General features: G+C 53.1%; 1 protein-coding gene across 2 annotated transcripts in view; it reads right to left on the bottom strand.

Annotated features, from left to right (window-relative positions):
• Positions 1-24,320, bottom strand: part of STX1A (syntaxin 1A) — a 50,737-nt gene extending 26,417 nt beyond the window's left edge. For both annotated transcript variants that reach the window (XM_065731638.1, XM_065731639.1), the window contains exons 1-3: positions 24,233-24,320; positions 14,938-15,015; positions 13,692-13,791 (exon numbers count right to left, since the gene is read on the bottom strand). In XM_065731638.1, coding sequence (XP_065587710.1) covers positions 13,692-13,791; positions 14,938-15,015; positions 24,233-24,262 — 208 coding nt within the window. In that variant the 5' untranslated portion in view covers positions 24,263-24,320. The remainder of the gene's footprint in view (positions 1-13,691; positions 13,792-14,937; positions 15,016-24,232) is intronic.
• Positions 24,321-25,598: the final 1,278 nt, after the last annotated feature.

Raw genomic sequence — 25,598 nt, forward strand, 5'->3', positions numbered from 1 at the left:
CTCTTACAAAAGCACATGTGAAATGCAGTACCAAAAGCCACCTGCTGAAGAGTTCGGACACCTCTCCTGACCAATCCAGCCTTTTTTCTTAGAAAGAAAGCGGCCTGATTTGTATTTTTGAACTCAGATTGAAGAGAGTTGCCTCAGCCACAGCCCCTGCACAGGAAAAGGGTCACAGCCACCCAGCGAGGCTCCAGTCCCTCTGCAGCTGCTCTCTCCACTCTGAGCAGCAGCTCCACAGACACACAGTGCCCATCTGACCGCTCCCACCCTCAGCTGCAGCCTGCATAAGACCTGCTGGTGTCACACCTGGCCAGGCCCAGCAGCCACTGCGACCTGCTGCTCTGCTGGGTTTCACAGCTTGCAGCTTTGGGCACACTACAGTCAGACAAGTCCCAAAGAGTTGTGCCCCGTGTCCCTTCCATGAGGCAGTGGGGCCAGGCATGGTGCTGATGGCTCTGCCCAGCACAGCTGGGGACAAGGTATGGCTCTGGCAGAGTTTCGATAGGCAGCAGCATACAGGCAACAATTGTAATGCATTTAATCAGCAGAGAGAAACAGTCTGGAGAGCCAGGAACAGCCCAGTTCACTGAGCATCACTAAATGGCAATAGGAAAGTAATGGGAAATGGCAGAACAGGGAAAAAACTGCATCTTGTAGAGCCAGGCACTGGCTGCAGCACCTCTCTGCTGGGAGAGTGCTGCTCTGTGAGGACAGCACTGGGCTGCTGGGCCCAACACTGCACCTGGGACACTCCGCAATGCAGCCAGCTCTCCCCTGCACTGGATTCCTTCCTTGTTTGGAGTCACTCATGCCACCAAAGCTGTGTTCTGAGCAAGGAGGGGCCATCAGCATATCAGTGAGATTATGCCCATTTGTTGACTCTGTTCTTGGAGGCTGGACCACTGAGGGCTAGCGATTTTCCACACTAGGGTCACTTCCACATAAACACCAATATGGAGAAGTAGAAAATGGCGTTTAATAAGGCACAGCAGTTCCTTATATACATATATTTATCATCGTCTACGCCCCTAAGCATGCATCATTAATCAATCTCAGAGCAGGGGAGGTCCTGTCCCCATAACATCCTGATGTCCCAGCCACGCCTACTACACCATCCCCCCGTTCTCCATGTTCTCTCCATCCTGCAGCTCCCAGCATGAAAGCAGGCTGCTCCAGGATGACTACCACCTCCCCCTGGTCCCCCCACTGCCCAGCAGCTCTGCCCCTCAGGTGCAGCCCTCCCTCCTCCCTGGCATGGGGACGTGCTGCCCAGCACACTCGCCCCACTCCTCCGTGCACTGTGTCACTGCCAGCGTCACTGCTGTGTCACTGCCATGTCACCAGCCCCCAGTTCCCTGGTGCTCACTAATTCATCAGACAGCCTCACTGCACACTGCCTGGTTCTGACACTGTCACTGCTGCCACATCTGAGCGCCTCTGAGAGGCATGGGGACACAGCCAGCAGCCATCCTGCTAGGGGGCAGAGGGGTTTTCATCTCCAGCAGAGCTGAAGCAATGTTATAGAACATGTGTTTGTGCCCAACATAGCAAGGGCTGCAGCCCTGGTGTCCCAGGAACACTGGGAAAGGAGAAGAGGGACCCCCAAAAGTAAAATGGCCACAGGGACTGCAAACCTGTGCAGCAACACAGCAGCTCCATGGTAGACTCACTGCCTGTCTCACAGCTCCAAACCTGACTCCTCCTTGCTCAGAGAAGGGCACGGTAACTGATTCCCCAAAAGATCCAACTCTGAGAATGGTGGCAGGAAGGGAAGAAAACCCCAATTGTCTAAGGATGGATTTGGTCTGTACAGAAGTGACAGGGAAAATTGGCTGAATACAGGTTTGGGATTGCACACACTGGCTACCAGAGTTCACCTGACCTCCTCAGTTTCTGCATAGTTAATATTTTCATTAACATCACTCATGTCTCCTCGGCAGCGTGGCTCATCTACTCCTTCACACCCCCAGACACCACCAGCTGCTCCGAGCACCATGCCAGGCTCCTCCTCAAGCCACACTCTGTCTCCCCTAATTACGGCTTCCCCAGACACTCCTTCTTCGTGACCTGGAGCTTTCCCTCCTCTGCTGCTTCTTGCTCCGCAGTTCTCTCCTTGCCAAGATTTGCCTTCCCTGCTCACAACGCTGCTCATTCTTCACTAACAACTGTGCACAGCAGCAGGCTCTGCCTCACCAGCTTTCCTACTCCACCACAGTCATCTGGCGCGGGCATCTGTCTGGCCAAACTCTGCTACCTCTCTAATCATTTTTGTGCAAGCATAAAAATCACTTTAAAATCTATCCACCGAGCAAACAAAGCCACAAAAACAACATTTGCAATGAAGGTAAGGCAATTAGGACAGCACTGTTAATTACCCTGCAGCAACAGGGATGCAGCCCTCCTGCCTGCCGGGCTGGGCACCAGGCGTTGGCAAGCAGATCGGGAAGGAAAAACAGGCCAAGTCCCACTCCAGGCTCTGACCTCCCACTGCCTTCAGAGGTGGAGCAACCTCAGCTGCCCTGTGGCTCTGTAGGGAACTGATTTTTAGTGGGAGGATGACCCAGAACTGGCACTGAGACTCTATTATTGGAGATGTTCAAACACCTCCTGAACATGACCCTGGGTGACTCAGTGTGAGCAGGAGGTTGGGTCACTGACCTCCACATATCCTTGCCAACTTCAGCCACCCTGTAAATTCTGCAGAGATAAGCAGCTGCAACGGGCTGTGATGTGTCAGACCAGACAAGCCAAGCCACTGTGCTATCCTGAAACCCACAGTCCTTGAAAAGCAACTGTCTTGCAGAAGTGACACAACTGCAAAGCACCACCAGCACCTGGCTGGGAGCACAGACTACGAACAGCCCGGTACCACCTGGTGATGCACCATGGAACACATCGCTTCTCACCCACGCCACGCTGTCTGTGCACCCCAGCAACGAGGAGCTACTGGGAATGTGCAGTACCACACACAGTCAGGACACAGCAGTGAGAACAAGAAAGGCACTGCTGACCCAAAACACTGCATGCAGCCAGCTCAGCACGAGTGAACCTCAGCAACATTTTTTTTGCAAAAGGTTTCATAGTAAATACTGTTTGGAGCAGTAACTGCTGCTGTTGGTTCTGCCTTTCCACAGTGATTACGGACACAAATGCCAGCAATGGAGTGGCTCCCTTTCTGGCACACACAGTATCTAGGACAAGCAGACTTCCTCTTATCATTAATTACTGCACATACTACTAGACATAATAAGGAGCATGCAAAGTTTTATTAACTAATTAAACATGGGTTCCCAACCTTTTGGCTTGCCTGAGCCACAAGTAAAGAGGGCCCCATTTGGGTTGCTCTGAAAGCAATGCCTCCTATTTATTGCCATGGAAAACTACAATCAATACACAGAGCACAGTAACTCTGTTTGACAAAGCAAATTCCCAGCTACAAACACTGTTTTTCAACACAGTCACCACAGTTAGCCGTGCATTTTCACCAGTGATGAACAAGAGCGTATGCTGTGCTCATCCAAACCTGCACCAGTGGAGCTGACCCATTGCTGCTGTCGCATTGCAGAAACACACCACTCACCCCTCACTGTGATCACATCCACTGGTCAGTCTCCATCCGCGTTCAGTAAGCACCAATGGATGTCAGTGGGTGCCACTGTTCCTACACCAAAAGGAGCATCTGAGCCTTGCCAAGCTCACTCGAGTTGAATGTGGCTTCATGCAGCAAGAGAAGATGGAGTGGCATTTGCCACCTGTGCTCACACAGCAGGACGAGCAAATAGTTAAGCAGAATGTCCCTAAAGCCCAGAGGAAAATAAGGGAGGTGAGGCTCTGCCCATGCTCTTCACATCACTTTCTCACCCGGCTGCTTCCCTGCAGCAGCACAAGCTATTCTAAGCCCTTGAAGAACTCTCAAGACACAGAATTAACTCCCAAATTGGGAGCTCCAGATTCCTTTTGGTAACAGTGAGATACGGAATCCACACATGGTGTTGTTACCCACTCCAAGTACTGCCTTTGCAAGAATCCAGATGGATGCCAAGAATAAGGCACTCCTTATAGCTGTAGCATTTTAAGAGACACTAATGTGTCTTGCATAAAACTGCCCTAATTTCTGACTTGGACTGAACACGCAATAGCTGCATGAGTCACTCGCTGCATTCTTCAAATACTCATCACGGGTTATACTTCTACAGCAGACATGGCACACAGGTGGCCCCACCTGGGGATGAGAATCACAGAACACCTTAAGTTTTGGAGAGAACCCTGGGCTGCCAACCACCGGGGAGCACTTCCAGTTGTCTTCCATCAAAAAACAGTGCAAGGATTGCAAAGAAGTGGAGTGGAGATAGCACTGCTCCTTCCAAGCTCAGCACAAACAAGAAGTTCTCCAGCACACAAAGACAACTCCCCCAGGCTTAGCTCCCACCTGGAGCTGGTGCCCTTTGTTTGAGATCCCAGCCCTCCTTCTTCCATGCCTTTTTGTTACAGCCATGAAAACCTCTGGCGGTCATCTGAGCAATCAAATGAGGGATCACTCCTTGTGTTAAGGCTGCACAACCAAGTGGCTCAGGAGGGGCTGTAGGTCAGTAATAAACAGAGTCTGCCCGAGGTGTTCCTCAGCTGTGCATCTACTACATCTGCAGATTAGCAGCCAAGTTCTGACCTGCTGGAGCCCTCACCAGCTGACTAATTGTGTACCTCAGTGCCGATTAATCACCTATTAACCCTTCATAAGATCAACAGCAGTGTACACTCACGAAGTAACTCAATAAATGCATTTATTATCTACAGCTTCACATAATTAAGAAAGAAGATCTGCCAGGGGACAGCTCCAGCCTGAAATCAGGAGGCTGCATCCCAGCTGCACTACATCTCCTTCCCTCACTCACCCTTGCTGATTAACCACCACTCTGCGGGGCTTAGGTTTGACCTTTTTTTCCCCTGTAACTAAAGCAGCTCTTTCATTTGCATTTTTGCTAATAATCTGATAACTCAATTAGGGAAATCTAGTTCTGCTCCACCTCTGTGGCGTCTGGAAACTCATTAACAATACCACCAGACTGCAAGAGGCTTAAAGCACGCAATGCCAACTTTCAGAACAGGTCAAGACTGATGCTGTCAGAAGGTGATGCTCTGAAGCAGCCCCAGTGCACTCGGGCAGACAGGACTGCTGGGTGGCTCCAGGGCCATGGGGGAGCACAGCCACCAATGCGGAAACCAGGGGCACATGCACACTGTGCTCTGCTCAGGGCACCTTGAATCCCAGCACTGTGTGGCTGCAGCAATCCTGCTTCAGATGACAACACTTTCTCCTCCATTTTCCTAGCAAATATGCCCTATTTTTTATTTTTTTTTAATCAAACATACTAGCAAATTGACGCTGGTATTTCAAGTAGCAAGTGCAGAGTCCGATGCTACAGACCCTACACACAGATGCTGACACAAGCTCGTGCACGTTGCTGCAGGGCTACCAGCTACAACAGGCAGGAAGCCACCAAGCTGCCAGCTCCCAGCACGTACCTGCAGCCCACCCCAAATGCTCTGCTTCCTGCCGCTTCTGCTGCAGCCACGCAGCCCACCCCCTCTTTACTTCCCATGTAAAGTAACCGCATCAGCAACAGTCAGCCATGCACATTCCCCAGTTTTTTCCAATCCACTCCTGTTTTAATTTTATTTTGACAAAGGAATTTTCTTTTTGCTTAATCTGAAGTTACAACTCATCAGATTTCCAAGATGGATGAAAAGTCCCCAGATAACCCTGTGCCCAACATATCCCGGTCCCCCCGCACTGCTCTGATGTTCTGTCATCTCCTGTGCAGTCATGACCAGAAACATCCTGCTCCCACACAGGCCTTTCCACATGCCACACAGCTTTATTTGCTTATTGATTACATGCAGAACTCAGACTGGGATTTTTAGGGGGCTTTGTTTCCCCACATCCTAACAGGGCTGTGATTTGAGGTCCCCACCCACCTGCACTGAGTGTTACACACGTGAGGCTCAGCCCTACTCTGTGCAGTTAGGCAACCTTCCTGACCAGATCCCATCCCGCTCATTTTGGAGCATTTGGAAAAAAGGGAGACAGTAGCAGTTCAGCTGTCATCATGAGCTCTGCAAGCTCTGCTCTGGGGGAAATCTACCAGCTGAGCATCCAACAACAATGTGATGAAAAAGAGGTGAATAAGGCGGGATGTCACCTAGCCATCACCCTCTGCCACAGCAGCCACACAGCACACCCAGATTTCCTCATCTGCTTGAAGACAAGACCCCAAATGACCCCACAGCCAAGCCCTACACACCATAACATCTATGATAAGTGACAGTTTCTGGATCCCCCAAACAGTCGCCAACCCAAATACGACTGCCATCTCTTGTGACACAACCAGCACTAAGGGGCAAAGGCTGCCCAGGGAGGTGGTGCATCACCGTCCATAGAGGTGTTCCAGGAAAGGGCAGATGTGGCACTGAGTGATGCAGTCAGCGTTGGTGGTACATGGACAGTTGGAGTGGATCATTTCCAATCTCTAATTCTATGATTTTGTGCATAAGAACCCTAAGTTCCCACTGAATTAGAAGCATGAGGAGCCTGCTCATGAGAGAGCAAAAACAGAGCCCAGTAATACAGCACTCATGGGCAGCGGAGGAAAGATCAGGATACTGGGATAAAAACCTCATAAAGGCAAAGCGTTAGCAAAAAGGTTATGTCAGAGCACTCCTCCAGGACAACATAACCAAGCAAACTGTGACCTGGGTGAAGGAAAAGGGATGCGCACAAGAAGAGAATTCATGGCAGCCTGCTTGTACTCAAGGGGAGCTTCCAAGTGGGAGGGAACTGGCTTTTCAACACTGTGGGACCCTGCCCCACGGCCACCAGCCTCAAGGCCCAGGAGGTGCTTCCACAGCTCACAGCGCAGCTGGCTCAATCACTGCTGATGTGAAGTGACACTACCGCAGAGCTCTTGCGGGAGGGAAAGTGTGGGGATCTGCACCCAGAGGCCGCAGGGTGCAACGCAGCAGGCACAGCCAAGCCATGCCACGTGCCATAAATGAAAGGCACATCAGGACAAATAAAGTAAGGTCGCAGACCAGGGCCTGCACCTTGGCTTGCTTAATTAGCAAGCTGTTAATTCACTGCTAATCCCAAGCAGGTCGAGCTTTTATAAAGCCCACCCCTACCTGAGCCCTCACTGAGCTCAAGTTTTAGGCAAACCCCAAACACCCAGACAGCCGATGCCCCAGCTGGGACTCATTTTGCATAGCGCAGTACACCTGCAGCTCACACCATGTGATTTATGTCCTCAGAAACTGCAATGAGCTCCTGCTCATACCTCATTCTTCTCTTTCATTGTGAGATGCAGATTTCAAGGGGATGCAACAGAAAAAGATGACTTTAAACAAAGGTTAAGTCAGCAGCTTGGATTTCCAGCATCCTCAGCCCCAAGAGAGGCAGTGGGGTCCCAGCCCAGAGCAGAGCTCAGGGACACACAGAGCAAAAACCAGCTGCAGCAACTGCACAGGCAGCCCTCACTGCACCCAGGCCAGGGCAGAAAGGGGGAGATGTTTGCTCTCCTAGCAGCCTGCACGCCCCACTCAGGGTGATGAACACCTACATCAACACCCACATGCCCTGCAGGCAAAAGGACACAGGAGAGCCAGGGCAGAGCTGCAGGTGCTGCTGCCCAGCAGAGGCAATGCGGCACAAACCAGGGCTGGCAGCTGCCAGGGCAGCCCCCTCCACACCACTCTGAAGGGCTCCCAGTTAACAGCGAGTGGACAGCAACATCCCCTGCAATGCTTAATCATCCTCCTGGTGCTCATCATTCCCAAGTGCCACCATGCAGCTGCAGAGCATCCACCCTCTGCCAGGCAGCACTCCCAGCCGCACTCATGCTGGCAGTGGGAGCGTGGCAGCATTGTGCTGGGACTATGGGCAGGAGCGACGGGTAGTGCTGTGGGTAGGCAGTGTTGCAAGGCAATAAATGAACAGGATCTAGGGGGGAGGGTGGTCGGGGAGATATTTTCTACATGAATATTTTCTCCTAAAACCAAATGCTGAAAGATTTGAAACATCATAACACTTGATGGCTGCAGCAATTCAAGCAGGTATACTTCAGCACAGTATTAACAGCTTTCTGGAAAACGTTTAAACATGATTATTTTCTGAATCTTCCTCTAAAAATGATTTATGTATTTACCATGCCATAGTATTAGGCCACCCTTCTGTGTACTATTTCTGAGCACTGAATCAAATACTCCTCTCCGAGATGAGAGCAGAGATCCTGGCAGTGTGCGGTGCTCTCCTCACATCCCCTCTGCAGAGCCCTGGGCTCTCTGTCCCTCTGGATGAATGCCTGGGTGCAGCGTGGTTGCAGCATGTGCAGTGGGGTCAGGAGTGTCCTGGGAGCACGCTGCCAGGGGAGGGGCAGTGCAGAAGGGGAGCCCAGCATGCTGCAGCCCAGGTACCCAGGGGATGACAGGAGCTGCTCATGGCCAACACCACATGGACTGTACCACCTGCCTCTGTCTGGCCTCAGGGGCGTGGTAAGCCTCCTTCCTTTGCTTGGTGACTGTTAAGGTCATAGAATGACTCAGGTTGGAACACACCTTAAAGATCACCTCGCCCCAAGATGAGACAGCCCTGCCTGTACCAACCCCCCCCTGCACCCAGCAGAGCTGTTGCAGAGCTCAGCAGCACCTGCTGCCACTGAACCTCTGCTGCCCCAGGCACCCTCCTGATTCCTCCAGGACAACAACACGTCACCTGGCTTTCCCCCACAGTGCACAGAAACAGAACACTTCTCCCTATTACTGCAGATGATGACACCTTTCTTGCTGCTATCAGAAGAAAATTGCTCTAAACTGTGATTTTAGGACTCCTAGGGTTTCTCCATACTTCCAAACCTCTACAGCACTTTGATGTTCTTCTCCATCCCCTGCTCCCTCCTACCACTTGCCTAAAATCTCCAATCCACTCCGCCTCCCCTTCTTCCCACCTGGAAGATGGAGGTGCCGGCACAGGAAGCATGCAGCTGCTGTTTCTCCAGCCACGCCAATCCAGATGGGTTTTCATCATTAAATATCTCCACCAGCAGTTTCTAATTCATCATCCCAAAGTCCAGGATGGACAATTACTGCACTGCAAAACCAGTTCTTGTAACTCCCTCACTCATCGTGGCCACCCTGCAGGCTGTGGGTAACCCCAGGGTTCCCATGCCCACCCTGCTTCACCTGTGGTCCTGCAAGCAGCAATGTATCCTGGCCATGGCCACAGGCTGTGCTCCAGCTCTTGGTGTGCCTGGAAAGCACAGGGCCCCCAACCCTGCAACATGCAGCAGTGCCCACGTAATCCCTGGTAACAGGATTTAAAGCTTGCTCATCTCAGCCTTGCTAAACTCATTATGACAAATAACAGATTATCTCTGTCTGTCAACAGCAAGACAAAGGAGATTTAGCAAGAGAAAACCGAGGTGCAGCTGCAGAGCCATGTTGCTGGGTTTGGACAGTCTGCTGGAGAGATCCCCTGTGGCCGTCCCATCCCACCCCAGGGTGCTGCCCCTGGCCCAGAGCACACTGCATAGTAGTGTGCAGTAAACCTGCAGAGGCCATGCACACATCTTCCAGAAGGACTGCTGTGTTTAGTCTAAATTAAGCCCAAAATAATTTCAGAGCAGACAATTGGGTTTGGTTTGTAGTTTTGTTATTTGTTTTTTAATGTTGCCATGAATCAGACTACAGTTAATTGCTATTTACTCTGCATTCACCCAGTGCAGTGGATCATCCAGCAGTGCTCAGGATGACGGAGCAGAAAACAAAGCCTGGGCATGTGAGGGGCTGCATGCCAAGAGGGAATCTCACCTGGCCCAGCATGTGGCACACCTCAGGGGCAGAAGCAAAGCACAGCTGCACATGGAAAGGGGAAAGTGCCCCAGCACAGCAAGCTGCAGGAGCTGAGGGCTGAACACACAGACATCCAGGTTAAAAAAGGGTAAAGCTCTGCTCCAGCAAACAGCACCATGGGGCAAAAGCAGCTCCCAGCAAATGGGGGGGCAGGTGGTAGGGGACAGGAAAGGGCAGGGATTGTGTAAAAACCTTCCAAAATGAACAAGCTCCTGTACAAACCTGACAGGATGAAGCCAGAAGAGCAAAGAGCTATTTAAGCTAAATATATTTGTTCCTGTGATGACGTTGGTTTTTAAATTGATCATAAATAGACTCAGACTGGAAATGAGAAGATGGATCCTGACCACTGGAGGTTAAGTCCTGGAGCAGCCCTTCAACAGGAATTGCTTGGACAAGAAACAAAATTATTTCAAGACAGAACCAGAGAAATGCAGGAATGCATGAAAGGGTTATGGAAGCATCTCAGTGTTAGACAGATGCATGATGCAGCAAGCCAGGGGCACCCCTAGGCACAGCCCTTCTCTGCCCTCAGCACACAGCAGGCATTCACAGCATGGCATAACGCTGGGCACCAGGGACCTGTGCCCTGCCCCAACACTCAGGAGAGCAGGCTGTCAGCTGTGACACCTTGCCAAAGGACCTGAAAAGCAGCGAGGGTACCAACAGTGAAAGCACACAGCCCCCTCAGAGGTGCACAGCCAGCACTGAGATGACCCAAAATTGCCATCTTAGCAGCAGACAGACAGCTTTGCTTCAATATGTTAGACAGAGCCAAGAAGCTATGATCTGCCTCCTCAAGCACTTGGAACAGCTCTCTCCTAGCAGATGTTTTGTTAGGAACATAAGACCCCTCCCCAAATAACTCGCACCTCCTGCAGCACAAAGCTGTGCAGAGACCTGGGAGCTGCATCCAGGTGTCCGCAGCCACTGCCTGCTTACATCTGTGACAACAGAGGAGAAATTCTGCCTCACTGCAGAGCAGTAATGGACCCACCTCAAGGTTTGAGATATCTGTCAGGTCTTCTGAAGTCTGCAGAAAGGGACTGAGCTGACAGGCTGAAAGACATGACTTCAGATTGAAGATTTGTGTTCCCGGAGGCAACTCATTCACCCAACAGCATCTCTTATATAACTCAGCACCAAGGAATCATGGGCATGGAAATGGAGAGGAAAGCTGTGAACCAAGAAGACGAATGGCACAGCAGTCCTTCCCAACAGCTCCAGCTTATATAATTTATATGATTTGTTATAATTTAAGCCCTCTCTGTGTGGTGACTTTAAATTCAAAGCCACCTCTTCAGGGAACCAGCCCAGTCCAAGCACCAAAGGCTAACAGCCTGCCTGAAGCACCATGAGGGGCAGCAGATGCAGCAGCTCACTGGGAAGGATTTTAAAAACAGATCTAGCAGGAATTGATTCAGTTGAGAGGAGCAGCAGCAGCAGCCTCTCTGAGTCCAAGCACCCCATGCCTGCAGGTAAAGCTGCAGAGCAGTGCCCCATGGCGCAGAGCTGCTTGGCAGGGAGGAGCTCCCATCTCCCCCACCTCACTGGCCCAATGGCAAAGCTAGGCAGATGCCCACCCACAGGGCACCAAAATAAGCACAGACGGCAGTGGAACCACAGATCTGAGAACAGTCTGTGCAGCCAGAAGAGACCAGAGGGAATAGAGGAGTACGATGACATGAGTGCAGCCCAGTGTCATGCAGGCTCGCACAGCAGGTGTCACATGAGCCCTGGCCCCTCCTCCTCAGTGGGGCAATACTTGTGCCCACCTAAGCACAGCCGTTCACACGTTCACACGGCAGGCTCCAGCAGGACTGCCCCTGCAAAGCCTCTCTCTGTTAGACAACAACTCAGCCATCTATTCATCCATCCTCTTAGTGCTCCAACAGCATCTCTAACCACAGTCATCTGTTTCCCAGCTTAACAGCCCAGCTCTGCCCTCACCTTCCCTGCCCCAAGACTATGCAGCTCCAGGGTGCACTTCTCTGTGGTGTTCAGCACCTCCTCGTGCAGGAGCCAAACACCACACCAACTCAGGCAGCACCACCAGGGCACAGCTGACTCCAGACAGCAATTCTGTATCTTTTTTTCTGAAACTCAGAACAACGATTTCCCACCTCCTTCTCAACGGAGCTCTTACAGGATGCCGAAGCACTGAGGCAATGCTCCTGAGGGTTTGATTCTTAAAACACTGACCAAAACACAGAGGGCAGCTCATTTTGATCTGCCACTGCCTCCTGGTTTGCTGCCTACCACTGAGCACTTGGCCAGCCCCACTGCACATTCTCCATGCACAACAGCGTTACAAAACATGGATTACTTAACAATGCAGAGGCTCTTCTGTGCTACCCAATAGTTTCTGGCATCATATGCCAAATTTTCCGCAATACCCAGGCAAGGTAATTTTGTAAAACAAAACCAGAAGCACTCCTGATGTTCCTGCTTCTAGAAGTCACACCAATGTCACAGTATCTTGTTCTCTGCAGATCTCAGACTTTTAAATAGATTATACTTTGAGGCCATGAGTGCCCTTTGCAGTCTGAGCGGTGGCTCAGTGCTGAGCAGGCGCTGTGCTGCTGCACACTGCGTGTGCCTGGCAGCAGGAAGCAAAGCTGCAACAGCTTCTTCCTAAGGACACCCAAACAGAAACACTGCTAAATCCTACAGGGAAAAAGCACAGAGCAACAAAGCACAGAACACAGGATGGGCAAACAGCAGCCTGAGACATGGCACTCCTCTTTGCAGCTGTAAAGTCCCTGTGCTGAGAACACCTGCTGCCCACATCATGCACCTGCTCCAACCACCCCAGCACCTCAGCTACCAGCCAGGGCACTGCCTGCACCTGGGGACAGCAGTGAGATATCTTTAAGGATGGAGGGGACAGTGTCAGGAGCACACACCTGAGGCTCACAGGACTGTGTCAGCTCCTGATGCTGAGTCAGCACGGACAGGCTGTGCTGGCTCTGCCTCCAGTTCATGTAAAGGATACAAATGGAAATGCAGAATAAGCACTTGGGCAGGGCAGAGCAAGAAAACAGCCATCCAGCCTCAAAACCCACTGCTATTTTCAGCCTCTACACTGCCCTGTCCTTCAGGAATTCTCCACCAGCCTCTCTGAAACCTCACCTTCTCACTCAAGGTCAGAAAGCAGTCAGGAGTCTTTCCATCTCCTTTCTGCATAGGTCTCATCATTCCCTCACGTGGACCACTGTGTATTGGGCTTACAAAGCAAGGTTCCTGGCCCCCAGCAGGGTGAGGAGCAGGCCGTTCCCCTGCAGCCCACAGGGAGCAGGCAGAGCAGATATCCCTGTGCAGCCATGGGGGAGCCCATGTGGAACAGGAACAGTGGGGGAGCAGCAGAGATGGAGCAATAGGGGCTGAGCACAGCACCATTCCCCTGCATCTCTCAGAGGGGAAGGAAAGAGAGGGCGTGGGGGAGGAAAAGTGGTAGCCACTGACAGCACGGTCACTGTGAGTAATACGCAATAAAAAACAGCAGCCTCCCTTATGCTGTATCTGTACTGCCCTGACAGTAGTTGTTAGTGATCACCCTCTCCTTATATTAATTCATTTTCATATTCTCTCCCCTCAAGGCTTTTGAGGAGGGGAAGTGAGGCAGAGCTGCACTGCCCACCATTGTGCAGCCTCCACAACCATCGACCACCTCAGGAACAGAGCTTTCCAGCAACTACTGCTAAAGACAAGAGGATTTTCAGCCGTGTCTACCCATCCCAGGAGCAGCCCCATGGCTAGAGGGACACGAGCAGACCCGGCTCACTCACTCTCATCAGGGTTGGGCGAAGCAAGAATGGCACTGTGCTTCCTCTTCACTTCCTCCACGTTCTCTGATATTTTATCGATGAACCCTCGTATTTCCTCCACCTGTGGAAACAGAAAAGAAGACAAGACTGCTGTGAGAAACTAGTGAAAGGTAACCACAGCATGTATGAACCTTAACAAAGGTTCTCTTGGGCATGCATTTCCCAGTTGGATTCTCATACTGTAGGGCTGACATGAAATCAAACCTTTCACATCACAGCAACTAGCTTTGCAGTCAGAGCAAGGTAGTACAGGCTCTGGGTCCTGCATGCCTTGTGATAAACTGCGAAACACTGGGGACCTGTTTAAATGAGCATCGGATCTATGCATTTCCAGACTCTGCAGCTTTGACGTGAAGCACATGGCTCAGGTTGCACCAGCATGGCCCAGCCCTGGCTCAGCCCCCCGCCTCTGCTTCAGGGCCTGAGGACTCCTGTTTGTCCCTTGGCCATGGTGGTAGTGAGGCCAAATGAGATGAGGTGCTCCATGCTGGCGTCTTCCCTGCACCTCAAGGAAACAAGGAAGCAAGCCAGCATCACAGAGACTGGGAACCTCTATTCATGCCCTCTATCTGCACATGCTCAGATCTATCTTCTTCGACTCACATCACCACTTTGCTCATCTTCATTCAACTGCATGTCAGATTTTTCATTCCACACTCCATTGCTTGCACAGATACATTTCTACACCCCCTACACACATGTAATGCTAAGGGTATGCTGAAAAAACTGCATGCATATCTCACTGCCACCCACACACCATAAGACAACGTCTTGTTTGGTAACAAGAGGCACAAAATTAATTCAATTCCATGTAGAAAGTGCTACTCTTCAGAGGTACCTTCAGGAGACACATTAGAGCCTGTCTGCTCCAATAGTTCTGGAGGCATCCATGCTGCAGCAAGGAAGTCTCCAACATGGCAGTCTGCATCCACGATCTCCCACACTCCCACTTAGTGGTCAGCCAGCTCAGCTGCCCTGCTGCTTTCTACAGGAACAGCCCTGGGGCCAGGTAAGACCAACACAGCGTAGCAACCTCAATTCAGTGCCTGGTGCAAGCCCAGGGGCCTGGAGGCCAAGCATCAGCAGAGCAGCTTCAGTCAGGGCAGGACATCCAACCTCAACTCAACCATTGCCCGCCTGCCCTGGGAGCCTGCTTCACAGACATGCATGCTAACAGAGAGCTCTGCACCAGAGAAACAAAACTCACCTGTTCAAAGAACTCATCCATGAAGCGGTCCCTGTCCACACTGACAGTGACTTCATCGTCATCATCACTGTCCTTCGCCTGCAACAAGACAGAGAGAAGTATCAGTAGTTCCTGCAAACACAACTGACCCACTCAGGAGCTTCTCTCAGCCACAGCTGCTCCTTCCCTCAGTGGCACCAAGGATATGGGATAGCACTGCTGCCCCATGGCACTGCAGGCAGCTCCTGAGAGCAGATGACATCCAGCTCCAGCATTAAAGACACAGCAAACATCACTGCTGCTGCTGGCTGTGCCAACATTCAGCCTGCCGTGGCAAGCATAGGAGGCTAATGGCATACACACTTGATGTGTGTATTCACTGAGCTGTCCTCAGCAACACAACAACAGGAACGGGACAGCACAATGCATGTTTTGGAGCACAGGAAAGATGGAACAGAACAGAGAATACACCCAAACCAGTAAAAGCTCAGCAGGCAAATGAGGGGGTGCCCCAGTCTGGAGCAATACACATGTCATTGTCACCTCATGATGTTGCAAGGCAGGGAACACAAGCTCACAGCAGGAAGGGAAACGACAGCCTTCATGTCCTCTGTATAAGAAGGCATTTCAAAGACATCATCCAAAGATAGATGAGGGAAATGGAAAAGTAACGGGGCGTAAAAGCCTCTCCATGCTCTGTCTTCACTATAGAGAAGAAGCAAGTGTAATTTGGAGGATTTAAGAGTGAGGACTGTCTTTATTCATCTAATAACTGCCCCGCACTTTGCAGACTGCCACCCAGAAGCTTACTGCCCCACAGTCCATTTGCACTTTCAGACAGTTTGCCAATACAGACAGCAGGGATCTAGAGAATTCCTCTCACTCTGAAATATGCCAGGTGACAGCCTGCTTTTTTCCTCCTAAAACTGCCTTTACAATCTAAGACAGCTGATTTAGGTGGAGCCCTCTAGATGCCGCTCATGGTACCATTAGTTTTGGTAGCCACGAAAGCCATATCCAAAGATACCGAGAGCTACTGCTATGCAAGTGACAGTCCCCGCCCAGCAGGTACAAAGAACAGTGCCTCTGCCCAGACCCAGCCCCACTCTCTGTGGGCACAAAGAAGGGTGTCCAGCAACAGAAAGGATGACAGAGCTATGGGGACACAGGCCAGGTGTTGTCCCCAGCCCTGTCTGTGCAGAGCAGGGCAGGGCAGTGACAGTATGATTCAATACTGGACTGCAGATCTGCTGTTGGTAGCAGGGTTTGGGGTTCTGTGACCATGGGGCCACGAACATCAGTGTCTGCTTGGAGAGATGGACCCACCCAGCTACCTAGGGAAAAAAATAGGTTTTGCCAGGAGGATGTGATGCCTTACCTCATAAGGAAGGTGTTAAACTAAGAACTGCAGGGAGAAGGAGTAACCAGCAGCTCTGTGCACGAGTGCTGAGCAGGGTTGCTGCACACAGGGCACAGGATGATGTGATGGAGGGATCACAGGATCAGCAAAATGGGATTTAAGTAGAGCCACTTCCAGCACCTGCAGGTATGCAAGGAAGTGCCTACACAGCACTATCACAGATATCCCACAAACCCTTCCTAGGAACCCTGCATGCTGGGGTACCTTGATGGTAACATCCTCCTCCAAGAGACGGAGCAGGCGATGATGAGAGGCGTTCTGCTGGCCTGCAGCTGACTGTGAGGCAGTGACGTGCCCTCCCAGAAGGAAGGCTGATAGCATCCTGGGCTGCTGGATGCTAGCTGGCCAAGGGAAGGTCACCCCTCCCCTCTGCTCAGCACTGGTGTCCTAGGTCCAGTTCTGCATCCTCTAAACACAAGAGAGATCTGGGGCCACTGAGGAGAGACCTGCAAAAGGGCCACAAGGATAATTCAGGGTCTGGAGCACCATGCTATGGGGAGAGATGGAGAGCTGGGGCTGCTTAGGCTGAAGGAGACCCATGGGGATCCCATCCTAATTTGTTAGTCCTTGAAGGGAGGGTGCAAAGAGGACACAGCCAGACCCAGGGCCAGCACGAGAACACAGCAGGTTTCTCTGAACACAAAGGAGGTTTCTGCTGTGTGTGTGACCAAGCAACTGGCACAGGCTGCCCAGAGAGGCCGTGGGCTCCCCTCCTTGGAGATGCTTAAGAGCCATCTGGACATGGTATGGGACAACTCGCCATTGAGGGCAGAGTTGGACCAAATGACATCCAGACATTCCTCCCAAGCTCACACAGCCCATGATTCCGTTCCCTGAAGCCCAGAATTCACAAGCTGCCCTCCTACTCCTTCATTTGTGTGAAATCCCCACGGGGATACACTGCAAGCCCCAGGGACAATGGAGAAGTCTCCAGTAGCCAGCCCGGCAGTGTAGCACAGGAGGAGTTACAGCATCACCTCCCATAGACAGCAAAATGCACTGAGATCCACATTTGCATTTTGCTTTACATGTGACCACAAATCCCACTTCATTTGTGCTCTGCTTCGTTTTCAGCATCAACCGTCTGCTACTAATTAAGACAGACAGTGCTGCAACACAGCCATTGGCCAGGGAAACCCAGCGCCTGGCAGCAGCCACCTCACGCCCAGCATTCCTGCACAGAGCAGGGGACATTTCGTCATGAGAGCTGCACCTGAGCACATGCAAACAAGCACATCTTCTGACTTCCTTGTGCTGGTGCAATCCCAAACAGCACCAGTGGTCCTAAGGTCCCCCTATGCTCCCCTCCGTCGTCTCCTCCCACAACGTGGTGTTATTTAGGGCAGACACAGCGCAGTGCTACCCTGCTGCATGCAGGGAAAGCGGCACAAGAGCCCAGCTGGGAAGAGGAAATTATACGGATGGAGCCTGATGGCAGGGAGGACACGTGTCACTCCCACAAAGTCACTGCGGGATGGATAAGGGCACCATCTGTCCCAATCGCGTCACTGGAAGTGCCCCCTGTGCCACTCCACATCCAGCACGCAGCGCCCAGCTGACTGCCCGGTCCAGGGACAGGCAAGGAGCAGCAGCAGCAGCCCCGGGGTACCTGCAGGGCTCAGCAGGGCTCTGCAAGGAGAGAGCTGTCTCTGAGCAGGCAGAGCACACCTCAGCTCACAGTGATTCCAGGCAGCGCAGTTTGGTGCACAGGTCACACCTCACCCTGCTTCACTGCGACAGCACCACATCGTATGCTGATGCCTTCAGCAGGCACTGCCACCTCAGGGTGAAGCAGCTTCCCTTACACTGCTGCCAAGGCAGACACAAAGCTGAGCAAACTTCCCCACGGAAGCACCAACCTGAATGACAGCATGTGTGTTTCTCATCAAGAGCTGCTGAAAAAGATGTCCTGGTGTGGCCACCCCAGGTTCCCAAAGCAGTAGCCAGAAACATGCTCTGGTCTAGGTCCAAGTGGGGTCAGCTTGGTCACCCCAACAGCCCAGCAATGGCATGGCCAGCACCAAGCAATGAGCAGCTGGCACAGGAGGGCTGGGGAGAGTGTCTCATGCTTCCCAACTCCAGGCGTTTGGTAATAGGCACATTGCTAATATATTAATTAGCGAGCAGATTACATCCCTCTGCTTCAAACAAGCCTCATTTCTGAAAGACAGCGGAGAAGCACAAACCCAGTGAAAAGGCCAGAAACTGCTACTCTGCACCGAAAACCAAGAGGCCCCAGGCAGGGAGAGCTGTGGCATGACGGCAACGAGGTCTCTATTATCTCTGCAGCAGCCACACACAAGCTCATCCCCTGCTCTATGCCGTGAGCACTGCAGATTGATTTGACCATGTCCAGATGTATTTGAGGAGCCAGCAGTGGAGTTGCACAAGGGCACAGTGGGCTTGGTAGCCCAGGGGATGCCACAAGCCCCTGAAGTTGCCCCAGACCTGCAAGCCAACCCTTCCTAGGCAAGGCTAGCAGCAAGCAGCACACAGACAGAGCCCACAGCCGCCCCACGTCTGCACAGCTGCAGGGCCACTACCACGTGCCACCCCACGTCACCACAGGAGGAACACCAGCTTCATGGAAGCACAGAAGGTCAGAAAAAGGCCACAGCAGCTGCTATTCTTTTAAAAGACCATTAAATTAACATCTCCCTGAGAAACGCAGGCTGCTGCTCTCCATCACCTCTTCCTGGGTGAACCCATTCTCACTGGCTGAACACCTCTGCAGCACGCACGTGTTCAAAATCCACTTGGCTCTTCTCATCATCAAGCACAGGAGTCCCCAGAATCCCACCCAGCAGCCAGAGAGCTGCTGCCATCCTCTGCTCACTGCGCAGCTCCAGCTCCTGGCCGTGCATGTCGCTGTGAAGACAGATGAGGTCAGAATAATTCAGCGATGAGCTGCAAGAAAAATCTCCTCTCAGCCATCTTAAGCCTACCAAGACCAACACACACAGATGCTGGGCCACGTCTACACACACAGCACTGCCACACTCAGGAGCACAAGGGCAGGTCACTGAAGCTCTACAAGCTTTGGAAGAACACGGTTCTGAGCACCCCCAGTCTTCTGCCACCACCCCAAAGTCTTCTGCCATCTCCTCCTGGGGGTGCTCTGCTTACCCTTCACACTCACAGCTGCAGCACAAGCAAGGTTCAGGAGTCCAGACGGAGAAGTGCTGCCAGCAGCTCTTCAGGAGGTGCTTGCTGGAGCTGAAGATGATCTCTGTGGACCTCAGTCCCATGAGACTACAGCATTTGCTATCAACAGCCTGGGCTCAGACATTTTAATAAATGGACTATTTTACAGCCCTACATCCCTCCAGGGATCGGGCACCCACAGCTCTGGGCAGCAGTGCCAGGGCCTCAGTGCTCTCCAGGTGAAGAGTTTCTTCCTCACATCTGACTGAATGCTGAAAATTGTTGAACCTCAGGTGGTTCACGAGGGCCCGCTGTCCATGTCCCTCTGGATGCCGTCCCCTCCTTCTGCTGAATTCGCTGCAACGCTCAGCTTGGTGTCCGACACTGCACTCACTGCTGTCATCTATGTCTCTGATAGAGATACTGAAGAGCATGGGTCCTGTGGGACACCACTCGTCACCACCTCCACCTGACACAGACACAGACCACAGCCCTCTGGCTGTGGCAATCCAACCAATTCTTTATCCACCAAATGGTCAATTCCTCAAACCTGTATCTCTCTAACTTCGAGATAAGGATGTGGTGTGGAACCGCATCAAAGGCCTTGCAGAAGTCCAGGCAGACAACATCAGCTGCCTTCCCTTTGCTCACCAGGTGGGTCAAGCATGCTCTGCCCTTGCTGCAGCTGCACCAGCTGTCTGGGGTCACCTCCTCATCTCCCCTGTGCCTCCACATCTCCTCTGTGGTCTTCCCAGGCACAGAGGTGAGGTTCACGGGCCTCCAGTTCCCCAGATCTCCCTTCCTGGAATACAGCAGCAATGTTTTTCTTTTTCCAGCCACAACATTTTGAATGTGATGGAGAGCAGCTGTGCACCCACACCAGCTACCTCCCTCAGGACCCTTCTGTTACGTCCAATTCCAGCATTACTGAAACCAGCCCCCGCATTGGACTCGCAACTTTCAATTAATAAAGGTTAAAGGTAAAAATGACAATCACTCACCAACATCTGCTTGAGTCATCACATTTCCAATTACCAACACCAGCAGCACAACAGAGAACAAGATTTCCAAGAGTTTTGTCCTTAAGTGTTCATTTTCATCACTGCAGAATTACATTACCAACCTTTGCTGTGAAGCCCAAATGGCCAACTCCTAAGAGGAAGGAGGCACGTACTATCTCAACGGGATCCTGAGGGCAGAGAGGGGCATCCACGATGCCACAAAGACTTAAAGCATTCCCCAAAGAAACACCATAGGTAGTAACAGAGCAGGAGCTCAGCATGGAGTGACGATGCTCTCAGTTTCCCAGTGCAGACAGCGTTCAGGCAGGGCTGCAGATTGGGGCAGCTCTGCCCCACAGACCTCAGCCAAAGGGACCCTTCCCTGCTCATCCTCCCTCAAGCACAGATTTCCTCTGAAACATTATAGAAATTGAAAGCTTCCGCTCTCTCCCGCCACTCACTTCTCTGGGAAAGACAAGAAAACCAACGCAGCCAGCAACACCATCAGACTTCACCCACTATAAACACAGTAATTAAATTTCTTGGGTGCTCTTATCTAGATTGTAAAGGAAACTTAGCACCATCCACGAGACACATCAGCCTGCCCAGAAGGCAGAGTTGAAATGTCTCCTGGCAAAATGAACATTTGTTTTGTGCATTGCATGCTGCACATCTGACAGGTCCCACTGGAAGATCTGAAAGCAACAGAAGACAAAAGGAAGGCTTAATGCTAAAGAATTTGAAACAGACATAGCAGCAGATGCACTGTAGGATGGGAAAGTGACAGTGCCAGGACAAGAGGCAGAAGGAGCAAACTGCAGCACAAGAGGTTCCTAAGACCATCATGGAGCACTGTTGTGCTGTGTGGGCACAGGGATCTGAGAGGTTTGGAGTCTCCTCTGTGGTCAGGACTCTGCCAGGACGCATGGATGGGCATCTGCTCTGTGTGCCTCTGTGATGACCAGATGGACCCAAGCTGAGAACTGGGCCCATGTGATCCACCTGAGGTTCAACAAGGCCGAGTGCACAGTGCTGCCCTTGGGTAGGGGCAATGCTGGGTATGTGTTCATACTGAGGCGAAGAACTCCTTGAGCAGCCCTGTGGAGAAGGACTTGGGGCTCTGGCGGAGGGAAAGCTGACCTGAGCAGCAGTGTGCACCCAGAAAGCCGCCAGCACCTGGGCTGCATCAGCAGAGGGCTGGCAGCAGGCAGGGAGGGGGACCGTCCCCCTCTGCTCTGCCCTCGTGAGGCCCCACCTGGAGCACTGCGTCCAGGCCCGGGGCCCCCAGCACAGGAAAGATGTGGGGCTGCTGGAGCAGGTCCAGAGGAGGGCATGAGGGTACTCAGAGGGCTGGAGCACCTCTGCTGTGGAGACAGGCTGAGGGAGCTGGGGGTGTCCTGCCTGGGGAAGAGTGACCTCATTGCAGCCCTCCAGCACCTAACTGCCTGGAGGAAAGCTAAGTAGGGATTCTTTATCAGGGAACATAGTTAGATGACAAGAGGTAATAGTTTTATACTAAAAGATGGATGATTTAGATTAAATATCAGGAGGAAATTTTCCACTATGAAGGCAGTGGGGCACTGGCACTGCTGCCCAGAGCTGTGGGTGCCCTATCCCTGCAGGTGCCCCAGGAAATGGATGGGCCCTGGGCAGCCTGAACTGGGAGGCACACAGCCCATGGCCAAGGGGCTGTGAGGTCCCTTCCAACTCAGCCATGCTGTGATTCCATGATGCAGAGATACTCACCAATCTCAGCCACTCTGAAAGCCCTGCACCACCTGGAGCAGCTGCCTAGCACAGCTGCCCAGCCACAGTGGCTCTGCAGGCCTTCCATCCCTCCTGCTCCAGAGATGGCTCTCACCATGTTTCTGTACCAACACTCTCCTCGGCCTAACTCCCAGGCAGGTATTTATGGCACATGGCTTTGTTCATGATTTCTGTACCAACACTCTCCTCGGCCTAACTCCCAGGCAGGTATTTATGGCACATGGCTTTGTTCATGATTTCTGTACCAACACTCTCCTCGGCCTAACTCCCAGGCAGGTATTTATGGCACATGGCTTTGTTCATGATTTCTGAGCCATACCACTCCATTCACTGTCCACTCGCTGTGGGTTTTCTCTGAGGGTGACCCCACCGCTGCCACTCAGAGGACACTGACCCCTTGTGCCCAGAACAGCTGCCGGGGCTGGCACGCGCACTTTCCTCCTTTTTGTTAACACACAATTTTCTGGAAGTAGCAATTTATCACAGTACTTAGCTTAAAGAGCCTTACTGTATGTATTCTGCCTGTAGTGATAATTTTGCATATTTCCTGAGCAGTCTTGTTAGCAGGGAGATACATGGCAAAACAAACATTTGTAAAGCTTCTGAGCAGCTCGCAAAAAGGCAAAAGCACTTGCAATTAAAGGAAGGGCCAGACTGAGCCTCCACCACACCTAGGGGACATGGTGTGCCCACCCTACCCAGCACAGCAGCTCAGCAGGGAAGTGGCAGAGTGAAGCAGAGATACCTGCCCCAAGCAGCGTGCTGCCTGCACAGGACAGCCATTCCCCCACTACCTGCCCCACACTCTTATTCCCATACAACAGTCCAGGTGCCCACATGGGCAGCAGGCGCAGGGCTCGATGACTAACACCACCCTTCAGGTTGCAGAGGAGAGCCTACAAGCATGGCATCCCACCAAGGAGGGTAAAAAACAAAAGGAATATAGCACTGAAATAAGTAAATAGATCTATTCCCAAGGTTAACAGTGTCTTCTGCATACCAGGAGCTGACACTGTGGAGCACGGAGATGCTTAGATGGAGAACAGGGGCTTTGCCACAAAGAGTAACTTCGGTAAACTTCACCACTGTGCCTGGAGGAGAGCACCTCCACTGCGTTCCCTGCAGCACAGCCCAGCAGCGACAGGTGCTGAGCACTCCCAGCAGCACGCAGATGCTGCCCTACCCCCGAGCATCACGCAGCTCTCTCTGCAGGGGGCACGGTCTGTCAACCCACCGGGATGGGCCTTTCCCAGCCCCACTGGAAGCCAACAACCAACAGTCACTAACTACAGTCATTGGATTTCGCTCGTGGATGCACACAGTTCTGACCGCAGCCCTGCAGACACACGTTTCCTGCTGCACACTGCGCAGCGCACAGCCCGCCCAAAGGGGCACGCAGCTGCTGGGCCTCCTCCATCCCATCGCACCCCACCCCAAATCATCCAGGACTACCGCACCCCATCCCACCCCATTCCCGCTCCGTGTCCAGCGCCGCACGGGGGCAGTTGATGCGCACAGCAGCAGCCCTGCACCGCCCCTGCGGGCACTCGGTGCTGCCGCGGAGCGGGGGCCTCCGTCAGAAGAGAAGCGAAATCGCGCCCCGTTTAGGTTCTTTTTATTTTCATTCCCTCCATGTCAAACATGTAGAGGAACCCAGAAATGCTCAAACGCCCCACGCACCGCGAGCGCCGCTCCGGGCGGACACGGGCGCGGGCCCCGCCGGGAGAACACCCGCACGCGTCGGCTCCGCTGTTATCGAAGAGCCATTTCCCTACGGGGACACGCACAGCTCCGCGCTGCGGGGCTACCGCGTGACATCAGCGGAGCGAGAAGGACGGAAACGCAAAGCGGGTGCGTGGGCCGTGGAGAAACCCGACCCCGCACCGCCGCTGCGGCCCCGAGCACTGGCGCTGACCGTGGGGGGAGCGCAACAGAGACCCCCACCCTACCCGGGAGCGCCCCGCACACCCCGCCCCGCACTCACGGCGCGCAGCTCCCCGGTGCGGTCCTTCATCGTTCCCCGCTCCGAACGGCCGCGCGGGGGGAGGGAGAGCGCGGCACATGCGCGCAAAGCGGCGGAGCAGCGCGGATCGCCCCGCGGGCGTCTGGGAGCGGAGGAGGGGGAGGGGGAGGTGGAAAGAGATGGAGGGGTCACGTGGTGAGAGAGGCACATGGGGGAGGGGGTGGAACACGGTGGGGGTGGTGCGGTGCAGGGCGGTACCGCCTCCGGTGCTGCCCACCCCATCTCTCCCCATCTCCATAATGCGGCTGCGGCGGCGCTGTCATTTCGCCTCTCCTTTCCTCCCCCACGGTGGTCTTTTGTCTTCTGCCAGCCGCAGCCCTCGGCCTGGCCCCGCACGGGGGGGGGGTGCAGTCACCGGGAGCGTTTCTGTGCGTTCCGACAGCTCCGCGTCTGTCCTGCGCTGAGCGCATCCCGCGTGGGAGCCGCGCTGCAGGTGAGGGCTCGCAGCAGAGTGGAGGGGCACATCCCTCCCCGCCCTCCTGGCCGCGCTGCGCTGCGCTGCGCTGTGCTGGGAGAACCCGGGGCACGGTACTGCTGGCTCGTGCCCATCCGCCGGTACCCCGCATCCCTTGCAGCACGGCTGTGCTCCATCCTTTCGCACCCCAGAACTCCAGATCAGCACCTCCCCGCTCATCGGCTCCACAGGCTCAGACCCGCAGAATCCGTCGTTGTGCAGAGCTGCCCCTCCCCCCCCTCCCCCCCCGATCATCTTCAGACCGGGGCTGCCGCCTTCCGAGGTGCAGCAGTGGGTCCTGCAGCCGCGGCACACGGCCGCACGTCGAGAAACGAAGCGCTCAAGGAGGGCAAAGCCGCCGCCCTCAGCGCGGGGCATCCTGGCACCGTGAGCAGTGTGGGTGAAAACGCGATGCTGAGACCTGCAGGGGGTGAGGGAAAGCACCTAGGCGTCCAGAAGGGCGTCTGTGTGGTGTGAGCAAAAGGAAAGAGCTATGCCCCGCGCCTACGAAACAATTTGGAAGGGACGATCTGTGGTCTCCATCTCCGTTTCAACAACAGTTGAACAAATGTCTCTCAGGCCAGCGTTGAGGTGATCTGATGCTCTGGAGCAGATCTCGATGCCAACCCCTCCCCCCCCCCCCACACACACACACACCCGGGATCATGGGAAACGTACCTTCCCACGATCCTCTTGTTCCCGGACCTGCAAAGGATGAACCCACCCGAAATACCCAAACAGGAATTCCTCTTACACTGCAGAAATCCTCACAACCATTTTGAAAGTCAGATTTTTTTTTCAACTTTGACCACATCGCGAATGAATCAGGCTGTGACTGTGTCAGCCCTTTCTGATTTTCTGCGTTGCTTTAGC

The sequence above is a fragment of the Cyrtonyx montezumae genome, unplaced genomic scaffold (genome assembly GCF_038088225.1).
Source record: "Cyrtonyx montezumae isolate F1298 unplaced genomic scaffold, pur_monq_1.0 scaffold_15, whole genome shotgun sequence".
Lineage (NCBI taxonomy): Eukaryota > Metazoa > Chordata > Aves > Galliformes > Odontophoridae > Cyrtonyx > Cyrtonyx montezumae.